Raw genomic sequence first — 11017 nt, forward strand, 5'->3', positions numbered from 1 at the left:
AAAAAAAAAAAAAAAAAAAAGAAAACTTCAGAAAGACCAGACACACTCAAACCCTCAAACCCCCTATTTAAAGACAACATCAGGTCAGGGCCCTTCCACCCACCAGAGCGCGTATAAACTCTTCCTGTGCACCCGATATGTGAGCGTGGACGAAACGAAGCCCCCGCACCCTCGCACCCGGCAGACGTGCTCACGGCGCCGCTGGAACAACCGGCAGCAGGGATCTGCTCGTGTCGACTTGGCGTCGCGCCTCTCCTGACTCTGATCCTCTCTCAGTGGGAACCACAGACCTGCGGGCCCACCAAGGCTGCCCGGAGACGGTGGAATCACTGGTTCTGCCTGGAGGCCTCACAGAGAAGCAGCCAGTCCTGAGCGTGGTGGGTGCCCTCCTTCGCGTGTTCAGGAGAATCCTAGAAATGCGCCGCTGGGCGCCGATGCGTGGAGGGGACTCTGCCACAGCATCTCCTGTATGAGTGACAACTGCCGTCACTTTATGACCAAACACAAGCTGAACACTGGATGACTGACTGGTTCAGGTGGCTTCTTTTGAATAAAGTTTTTTTTTTTTTGAGATGGAGTCTCACTCTCTCTGTTGCCCAGGCTGGAGTGCAGTGGCGCAATCTCAACTCACTGCAACCTGCGCCTCCAGGTTCAAGCGATTCTCCTGCCTCAGCCTCCCGAATGACTGGGATTACAGGTGCCCGCCACCACGCCCAGCTAATTTTTGTATTTTTAGTAGAGACGGGGTTTCACCATGTTGGCCAGGCTGGTCTTGAACTCCTGACCTCAGGTGATTCCCCGCCTCGGCCTCCCAAAGTGCTGGGATTACAGATGTGAGCCACCACGCCTGGCCTGAACAAAGCTTTTTCTGCCCTTTGCATAAAACGACAAACATTTCTGGAGGCCCAGCATCGTGCCGACCCCAGGGGCTGGGAGACGGGGATGCCTCAGGGTGCCTGTCCAGCCTGTGGCGTGAGGGTTGGTAGGAGCGGTGGCCGCACGTTCTGCTCCCCCTGCCACATGTGGGAGGTGGGGAGACGGCCGGGGAGTGAGTGGGCGCCAGGAGACCAGACCTGCCGCGCCCACACTCAAGCACCATGACCAGCACAGCGAGGGACCTGCTACTGGTTTTCCAGATGTCCTCACACTTTCCCACAGGCTTCTCCTTGACGGCACTGGGCACCCCCTCAGCCCCGGCCCCAAACAGCTCACTCAGGGGCCTGGCCCTACAACAGCTCCCTGCCCAGCTCCTGGGAAAAGCTCCACGTCAGCACAGGAAAGGACGGCTACCCCAATTTTGGGGTCCTCAGTAGAGGCTGGTGCCTGACCCCATGGACGGTCCCCCCCGCCCCCCGACGGTTCAACCTCCATGTGCCCGGCTGAGTCCTCGGTGATCAGAAACGTCCGGCAGATGAGACACAGCCCCCACCGCTATACACGAGAGCAGGTCACAAACACGGGAACTTCTGAGGATGCTCAGTGGGCCTCTCCACTGGGGCCATCGACAGCCCTGGCAGGTCCCCACCGGACCCCACAGAAGGTCTGGGGCACCCAGTGTGGATGGGCCGGGCTCTCAGGCACCCTGTGGACACTCTGGGCCGATGGATCTGGTTAACCGGGAGCCTCGGAAACATCACAGCAGAGCCCGGAGCCCGGAGGTGAGTCTGGGAGGTGGGACCAAGCTTGGAGTTGGGCAGAGGAACACACAACTCCTTACATAACCACCAGTGGCTCCCAAGTCTAGGAAGACAGTCGGAGAAGGGCCCCCACTGACGGCTGATGCAGCTGGGACAGGAATGTGGAAGATGTGTGGCGATCTGGCCGAGACACAGACACAGGTACCATAGCCGGCTCCGGCCGGATCAACACCAAACAGCTTGCAGGGGCAGCCCGTGGCCCCCCAGTCTGTCCTCATCCTGGCTCTGACTCACCCACCGAAGGCCATCAGACCAAAAGCCAGTAACTGCTCGAATCCTGACCCTGGCCACAGCCCTCCCACCCAGCAGTGTATTCCCACCGCGAGGGACCGTGCCAGCTGTGCACGGCCAGCGTGGGCTCACACGAAAGCAGAGGCCAAGCCGTCCCAGGCACCGAGGAAACGATGACACAGCACGTTTCTCCTCGCAGGCAGGCGCACGTGTGAAAACCACCCCAGCTCCTTCTCTCTCCCACTCGCCCCATCAACACAGAAGCTTCATCATTCAAGGACCCCTGCGGCCCACGCTGGCTGTGCAGAGCGGCCCCGTGTCTGCTGAGGTCCCTTCGCGCCTGGGGGAGGGGCGTGCTGCCAGCCTCCCCAGCACCCAGCACCCCACGAGGGGGAAAGCCGCCTTCCCCAGCAGCCCAGTCCCCTAGGCCCACAGCTCCCCACAAGCCTGACTGGGGAGGCTGGTTGTTGTTGTTTTTTTTTTTTTTTTTTTTACAAAAACACCTTGCAAAATGGTCGTCAGAAAATCACCCACGTTGCCACATCCCTGTCAAACACCGTGCAGCCCCCAGACCTCTCTGAGTCTACCTGCAACCATTTCAGAATAGAAAACAGGACGCCGCAGCCCCGCTCCTCGCCACCATCCGAGGACCCCAATGGAGTGAGCTGTGCACATTAACCCTGGCCGTGCCACCCAGATGCCAAACCAACACTCTCAATGCAAAACGGGGGTTCAGACAGGCGGGAGGGCAGGCTCGAGACGGAAAGACTGCAAGCCTGGAACAGGTGCCGGCTGTTACCGCCACCAGTCCTGGCACCTGGGGTCTCCAGACTTCACCCCTGTGGTCCCATCAATCTGCCCACCTGCAGAATGGAGAGGAAGTGGCAAACATACCATCCGTCCTGGCCCTGACACAGACTCAGACCCACAACCAAACAGCATCGGCCACAGCGAAACTCCCAGCAGCCAGCGACTCCCCAGGGCCAGGCAGGCAGACGAGCCCAAAACGATTTCCCCGAGCCCCCTGGCCCCCAGCCCTCCGTAGCCGCCGCCACGCATCCACCAGGCCTGGGCCACACACCGTCCGTCCTCGGGGTGAGCATGTCCCTCCAGCAGCCCCTGCCTCGCTCGGAAGGTCCCTCCACAGCCTTATGTTTCTAAAAATCTGTCACCCGCAAAACAACAGCCTCTCACTGCGTTTCCCCTGACATCGCCGGGAGCTGCTGCAGCCGCACGCCTTCCCCGGGCCGGGTACCAGTCGTGTTGCTGCCCGGAGCATCTGTGCAGCGCACAGGCGGCGGCAACGACGGGACTCAGACCCAAAATGCTGACTCGGGCACCGTCCTCCGCACGCACGGCCTGCAGCACGGCTGGCCCAGCCCCGGGGGCGCGGACGATCCACAGGGGAGATGCCCCCGACTCACCAGCTTTCTTCTCCTGCCTCCTCAGCGCAGATTCTTTATGCTCTGTGCGCGGCGGGCGTGCAGGGAGGCATCTTCCTTCCCTTTGACAAGCTGATGCTGTGTCGGCTCGCCTCCGGCCCGACAATAGGCAGGGAGGCTCGAGCGCGAGGAGCAGATATTTAACGGAAGGCCGGCTGTCCTGTCCCCCGCCCCTCACATCCCTGCCTCCTCATGTCTCCAGGCCCGGGTGGTACCCGGCTCCCCCGGGAAGCTGTAGCCAGCAGCTGAGGCACAAACTAAAACACGGCATGGATGTGGAGGAGCTGACGCTGACGTCACAGGAAAACAAGCATCTCTGCATCAGCACAGCACAGAGAGCGTGCGGGCAGCAGCCAGACCCAGGCAGGGCTCGGACTCAGCGGACCTTGAAAATGCAACATGGGAACAGAACCCAGCTGAGCCCGGGGCCCTGCAGGTCGGCCTGCCAGGCTGGGAGTGGGGGACAGTGCAGCTGTGGCCAGGGCAAGTGACCTCTGACCTGCATCCAGAGGCTGTGAATGGGCTCAATGCCAATGGCCAAGGGTCCCGAGCACTGTCCTGCGGCCCCGGAACAGAGGGGAGGAGAGGAGGCATGGGGGCCTTGTGATGTGGTGGTGTCCACCCCACGAACCCCACCAGTGTGTGCAGGGACGGTAGGCGGAGGGTGCGGGAACAGGAAAGGCCAAGCTTCCCCAGGCTGAAAACTGTCCCATGCGGCCTGGAAACGCACACCCCCAGCCTAAGGCAGGAGACACCCCCATTTCCGAGGCCGGACCTCACGTGCTGTGCTGTGCTGTGCCTGGCTGTGGCCAGCCCGGGCTCCTGGGCAGACCCAGAGCCACCACCGCTGCTGGGTGGCCTGACCCTCCAACCCCCACCCTGGTACCCTGACAAACCCTGGGACCTAGGCACCACTGGAAAATGAGAGCTGGCATTTTTCTACAGTCATAAAAAACATGGGGGGCGGCAGGGTGCTCGGCTGGGAATTCTGCCCGCTACCCCAATTCCACTCGGCACCTGTGCTGACCCCACATGGGCCAGGCTTCACACTAGGGGTGCAGAGGGACAGAGGGGAGTGTCCTGCAGACCTCTGGCTCTGACCAGTCACACCACACGCTCCCTGCATGCTTACGTGCTGTGCCCTCAATGCTCCAGCACCTGTGGCCCTGCTGACTCTGGAAGGACGGCCCCTCAAGGGGCCAACCGATTCCTACAGACAGCAAATGACTCATCCCACAGTGAACCTTCCAAATGCAAACCCATCAACCCAGAACCCTCGCCTGGGCCCACCTCCTACATGGGCCCCCAGTCGTCCTGGGGGCCTCCCCACGTCACAGGGACAGCCCCTGCACCCCAGAGCCTGCAGAAGTTACTCCACCTGGCCGACCCAATGCCTAGTCCCCCCACTTTCCCATGGAAACCACAGTAAAGGCCCCCACTCACACATCCCCCGCCTCTAACCCACTCGGCACTTCCCCACACGGCCCTGCAAGGCATGAGGAGGCCTCCTCTCGGGAGCTGAGTAATAAACGACCTTCTCGACAGCATCATCTCCTGATCGCTGGCCTCCCATACCTGCCTGAACGGGAATAAAACCTCCATTTAAATCATCAAGCTCATAAACCCGTGTTTATCTGCATTCACGGAGTGGAAGCCGGGCCAAAGCCCAGGGTTCAAATTCCAGCTCTGTCAGCAGCTCACCACGAGGCACGGCCACTCCTCCAAAAGGCCAAGCTTCCCTCGTCAGGCGACTGGCCAGCTATGTGAGGGGCATTCCGTAAAATGTGAAACACATAAGCCTAACATGGGCGTCTCACTCAAGCCCCCAAATCTACGGGGAACGAGGGCTGGCAACCTACAATGCCTGGTGCTCCAAATCACGCAAGCTAGGATTTCTATGCTTTTAATTGGCTAAATAAAATGAAAAGGGTAATATTTTGAAACACAGGAAAAGAGTCTATAAAACTCAGATTTCAGCATGCATAAAGTTTCACTGGGACACGGCCATGCACCTCCTCGGGTGCCGCCCATGCCTGCTCAGAACCCCAGGCTTCAACTACCTGGCCCTGGACAGAAGCAGCTCACAGACCCCTGGCTAGGCCTATAAAATCATAAGACCACCGAACACCACAGCCACGCTGGGCTCCCACAGGAAATGCGCATTTATCCTGGTCCAATGTATACTTCACACAGACGGCCGGCTCAGCATCACGACCACTGTCCTTCAGCCAACTCCTTTCTCCTAATCCATCCCAAAATACCTAGTTTTGCAGAACTCTAGAACATTCAGGCTCAGCAGGCAGATTGTCAATTTTATTAGAAGCCTATTTTAGGGGGAAAACTAGCTTTTCCAGTTTGTTGCAAATAATTTGAGACAAAACTGAATGAAACCGGAGTTTTAAATAAAACAACAGACATACCTATAAATACCAAGGAATCACAGGCGCCCGCTGACAGGCTTCCGTGGCAACCCGCCCACCTAGGCCTGGAGGACACCAGCAGCGTCCTCACTGGGCTTGGCTGCCTCCTCTCAGACGCCGTGGGGGCCTGGAACACGCTCGGTGGGGCCGCTCTCCTCCCACTTGACCCTCCCTGGGTGGGAGAGGCGGCAAGGCACTCACTGAGCACTTACCTCACTGAGCACTTACCATGTTCCAAGAGCTCCTCTAAACTCTGTTGAGCTTCACAAAGCCCCTTTTACAGAAGAGGAAACTGAGGCACGGGGAGCCCCACCCACTTGCCCGAAGTCACAGCGCAGGTTCCCTGCCGGTGGGGTTTGAACCCGGCAGCACAGGCGCCCACCTGAGCATTTGGCCCCCACACCGCCCAGGTCACACGCCCGGGTGCACTGTCTGCTCTCAGCAGGCGACTCCACGGCACCCTGGGTCCAGCACCCTCCACATCCCTGTGGGACGGTGTCCCCGCCAAGGACCCCTCCCTGCCCCAGCCTGCAGGGCTGAGGACGGGAGGCAGACGGGCCGGGGGACGGATCTAGGGATTCCGCCATTGCCCCGAGTGAGCCACTACAGCCAGAAGGCCCCAGCAGCCCAAGAGCCCCTTCCTCTTCCTGGCCCACCCTGGCCCCTGCAACTGAGGACTGTCCCCCGCCAGCCCCACCCCGGCCCCTACTGTGGGGTCAGGAAGGGCCCCTCCACGCCCCCCCATGGCTCCACCCATGTGGCTCCAGCCCCTTCCCCTGCTATCTGCCCCAGGACCACCAGCCCGGGAGAGCCCAGGCTCCTCCACTCCCCCCACATAGGCCAAGGCGACTTTGCCACCCTTGCGTCCAGGAACCTGCTATTAACATCTCTGGTCATGAAAACCTCCTTCTTGCCAAGTAGAAATGGCCTTGGAGCTGGGTTCAGGGGCTGAGCAGGGGATATACCCAGAGGCAAAGGCAACAGTCAAGGTGTCCTCCCAGTCAAACCCCAGGGGCCCCACCAGACCCAAGGGGTGAGGCTCAGGAGGGTCCCAGCTGCCTGGCGCCTGGCCCAAGTGTTCCAGCCTCCAGAACCCACTACCAGGATCACCCTAAGTGACAAGATGGGCTACAGTGGGGTGGGGCTGCCTGCTACGGGCAGAATGTGGCACGGAGGACACCCCTACCCAGGGTGCAGGCTGGAGCAGGGTTCTGCTGCCCAGGGATGCTGTCTGTGCTGTGGACAGGCAGAGACCAATAACAGGAAATGCATGGGGCAGCCAGCACTGGTCTGATGACTCCAAGGAACCATCAGCTGCTAAGTGGGGTCTGCGGCTGCCCAGCCCAGCGGATTTGGTATTTCCTCCATGGACTCTTAGGACTTCGTAGGCCTGGTCCAGAGACCATCCAGCGCTGCCCTCAGCAGGGTCTGGGTACAAAGCCAGGCTTCCTCCGGCACCTCCTCCACAGGGCGGGCACCCTGAGCCTTCACCACACACCACAGGGAGGCCAATGGGGCCTGACTGGGGACCACCCTGTCCCATGGATGCTGCCCAGGCCTGAGGCGACCCACAGAGGAGCCCCAGAGCCTCTGGACGGGAGCAGCAGCAGCAATGACTCCACCCAAAGGGAGACTGGAACTGCTGCCTGCAGCGCCCCCCTTCCCTCCACATGACGGGCCCAGACATCTAGAAACAGCACCTTCTCCTCCAGGAATCCCCTGGAGCCAACACAGCGGGGCCAGGCTTTTGGGAGATCCCTCTCTTACTGCCGGGGTTCAGGGGACTGCCCACCACCCACCAGGAGAAGTGGCAGAAAGGGCCCTGGCTGTCGTCTTGACATCTCCCTCCCTGCCACGTCCACCTACTGTCCTTTGAGACAGGTATCAACACTCACTCTAAGGGGAGTCTGATCCTAAGCACTTTTACAAACATGGTATTATTTATAATCACCCCGTTTTACAGGTAAAGAAAAGGCACCACTAAACGGGCCATTCCCTCAAGGTAATGGCAATGTTCTCGTTGGTGGAGCCCCAGAAACTTTCTGGACACCCACTCCTTTCCACCCCATGCCCCCTTGCCCAGTACCCTCCCTGCCAGGTGCAGCAGCCTCCAGCCATGGGGGTTCTCCAGCTGCCCATCACCTCCTGGACTATGCCTCCCAAAGGGACCACCATGGCTGGGGCCCGCAGCTGGGGCTAGGTCCGGAGAGGCCAAAGGCTGGAGGATCTCAGTTTCAACCAGCACAGCACGGACCAGGGGAGGCGCTCTCCCGGACGGGGCTGACGGAGGTTCCGAGGGTTGCATCGGTTGAGGTATTGCTGGAACACTAAGGACAAGCGACTGCAGTAGGGATGCTGTTCAAGACGCGGCCGGTGGGGTGGTGACAGCGGGAACCAGGCCGTGTGTTCCAGTGGCGGCCAGCAGGGTGGTGACAATGGGAACTGGGCCACGTGTACTGGTAGTGGCTGGCAGAGTGGTGAACTAGCGGGAACCAGGCCACGTCTCCCCAACTCTGAGGGGAGGCTGCCCACCCAGGCCTCCCTACTTAGAGGGGTCCAAAAGGGGCGTCAGTCTCATTTACACCGAGCGCCGGCTGGGCCTGTCCCAGCCAGAAGAACCTACAGAAGAGCCGCCTGCCGTCTGTCCTGCCAGGTGCCGGCCCAGCACATGGCCCCAGTGACCAGCGCCACTGGCAGCACGAACGTCTCGCGGGGCGGGGGCCTGGGCAGAGAGCGTTTCCTGGGGACAGAGCCCACCCACAAATTGCTGGTGGGGACAGACCACCCAGCACTCCCACAAGATCAGAGGCAGACCTTGATGTAGTCGACTGTGGTGCATTGAAGATGAGCCCCCAAAACGGTAAGTCCACGTCCTGCCCCAGAACCTGCGAGACGACCCTCCTCCGGAAAAGGTTCCTGCACGTGTGATTAAGTCGAAGTCTCAAGGTGAGTGTCCCGGACTGCCCGGGTGGGGCCCAAAGCCGACCACCGGTGTCCCCGTGAGAAAAGACACAGACATGGGGGGGCCTCAGGGTGACAGGCCAGAGGCTGGAGTGACATCTACAAGTCAAGAGCTGACAGCAGCCCCAGAGCTGGGTGGCCAGGGAGCAGGCTGCTCAGAGCCTCCCAAGACAGCCAGCCCTGGCCACACCTTGGCCTCAGGTCTGCAGCCTCCTGGTTCCAGCTTCCCCTCTGGAGAAGGGGTGGCGAGGAAGGAGGGGGATCTCTGAGAGTGGCCCTCCCACATGGCTGCATCAAAGCTGGGCCGCCCCATCCCCCAGCGATGCTCTCCTGTTACCAGGGCTGGGCTGTGGCTTGCAGCTGGGATCTGCCCCAGAGGAGCTGCTCGGAGGTCTTTGGATCCAGCCTTGGTCTCACCGCTGCCCCGAGGAACGTACTGCTGCCTCTCGTGGCAGACGTGGCTCAGGCTGACAGGCCCGCCAACGTCCAGTGTCCCATGGCCTGAGGGATCTGCACCGAGGATCTGCCTGAGGGACCTGCTGCATTTTGGGCTGTGAGTCTCATCCGCTCAAGTCCAAGAGAAGGGCCCTTCCCAGGTTGGCCCAGGTGCCAGCCAATACCACCCCTGACACAGAAACTCATGCAAAGCGGCTCAAAGACCAAAATGCTAGAAAATAAATTTGTATCACTAGGGGAAACCAGAAGGGAAAATATTTTTTTTTTTTTTTTTTTTTGAGACAGAGTCTCGCTCTGTCCCCCAGGCTGGAGTGCAGTGGCCGGATCTCAGTTCACTGCGAGCTCCGCCTCCCGGGTTTACACCATTCTCCTGCCTCAGCCTCCTGAGTAGCTGGGACTACAGGCGCCCGCCACCTCGCCCAGCTAGTTTTTTTGTATTTTTTAGTAGAGACGGGGTTTCACCGTGTTAGCCAGGATGGTCTCGATCTCCTGACCTCGTGATCCGCCCGTCTTGGCCTCCCAAAGTGCTGGGATTACAGGCTTGAGCCACCGCACCCGGCCCCCAAATTTTTTTTAAAAAGACACATTTACTGATTAACTCACTAACATAACACTTCTGATGAATGCCCTGCTACCCCTACCTCACCACCCCCCCAACCTCAAGCAAACACCAAAAAGTCTAAATAAGGCAGGGTGAGAAGAGCAAGCCCTTTATCTGCTGGGGAACCACAGGTACTGAAATCCCAATGACCTCTATGGCAGACTGTTATAGTAATGGCCCTCGGTGTGCTCATGTATCCTTGTATGCATGATCCTTTGCGATGTGACTTTGCAGTTCTCCTCTCAAAAGGTGCAATCTATTTCCCAACCATGGGATCAAGGCTTGGCCATGTAACTTGTTTTAGCCAATGGGACAACATTAAACATGACATAAGCAAAGGCTTGAAAAATGCTTGCGCATTGGGGCTTGTCCTCTCTTGCTGCTAGAAACCTTTTTGCCACCTTGTGGAAGAGCTTGGTAGACTAAAGACCATGTAGAGAGAAGCCTTAGCCATCTAAGTAGGTCTGAGACACCTGAAGGAGAACTTTTGAGACCATGCAGGCCCAGGCAAGCTGGCCTGGACTAGAAGAACAGCTCAGCCAACCCACAGAATCATGAGAAATTATTAACTGTTATTTTAAGTCACTATGTTTTGGATAGACTGTTAAGCAGCAAAAACTAACTGAAGGATGCATCCTCAGTGTGAATACTATCCAGCCAAGGAGATGAAGAAAATTTTTCCATTATCCTCTAAACTCCATGTTCAACTCAATGGTCATTCTTCCCTCCTCAGAGATGGCCTTTCAGTATAGGTGATAATCTTGGACCTTATAGAGCTCAACACTCAGCAGAATTTCCCTCCTTGACAACAAAACTACCAGAGCACTGGGATGATGGTATCAGAATGTTCTCAGAAGCCTCAGACTGCTTGCTAAAATCTGTTCAAGGTCTTCCTTTTATCTCAAACCATATAGTATTAAATGTAACATGCTCCATTACCTCTGATTTTATTGGACTAATTACATAAACTCTGTGTCTTATTAGTCATTTTAGCTCCAGAACCTAACACAGTGCCTAACACACAGCAGACACTCAAATGTTTGCTGAATAAACAAATGAGTGACTGATTCAGGTCTTCTGATATTAAATATCCCTCCTACCTCAAGTCTATTTTTCCCTGACCACCCCTACAGAGTTTAAGAGACAGAATACTAGATTACCTTTAGGACTCCATGGAGCATCATCTGAATTCTTCTTTTTCTTGGGTCG

The 11017-nt window shown here is 58.1% G+C and overlaps 1 protein-coding gene across 4 annotated transcripts in view; it reads right to left on the reverse strand.

The window, feature by feature from the left end:
• Nucleotides 1–11017, reverse strand: part of PRKCZ (protein kinase C zeta) — a 147398-nt gene that overhangs the window by 121339 nt on the left and 15042 nt on the right. The window contains exon 1 of one of the 4 annotated variants that reach the window (XM_017882480.1): nucleotides 3353–3814. The exons of 1 other annotated variant lie outside the window; for it this stretch is intronic. Coding sequence is in view for 2 of the 3 variants with exons in the window: in XM_017882479.1 (XP_017737968.1) it covers nucleotides 3010–3031 (22 nt within the window). In the remaining variant the exon portion in view is untranslated. Of the gene's footprint in view, nucleotides 1–2515; nucleotides 2587–3009; nucleotides 3815–11017 lie in introns of those variants that run through there. 2 more of the 4 variants (XM_017882479.1, XM_017882478.1) reach the window with 2 other exon arrangements.

This window comes from Rhinopithecus bieti, unplaced genomic scaffold (genome assembly GCF_001698545.2).
Source record: "Rhinopithecus bieti isolate Rb0 unplaced genomic scaffold, ASM169854v2 scaffold_13351, whole genome shotgun sequence".
In the NCBI taxonomy this organism is placed as follows: Eukaryota; Metazoa; Chordata; class Mammalia; order Primates; family Cercopithecidae; genus Rhinopithecus; species Rhinopithecus bieti.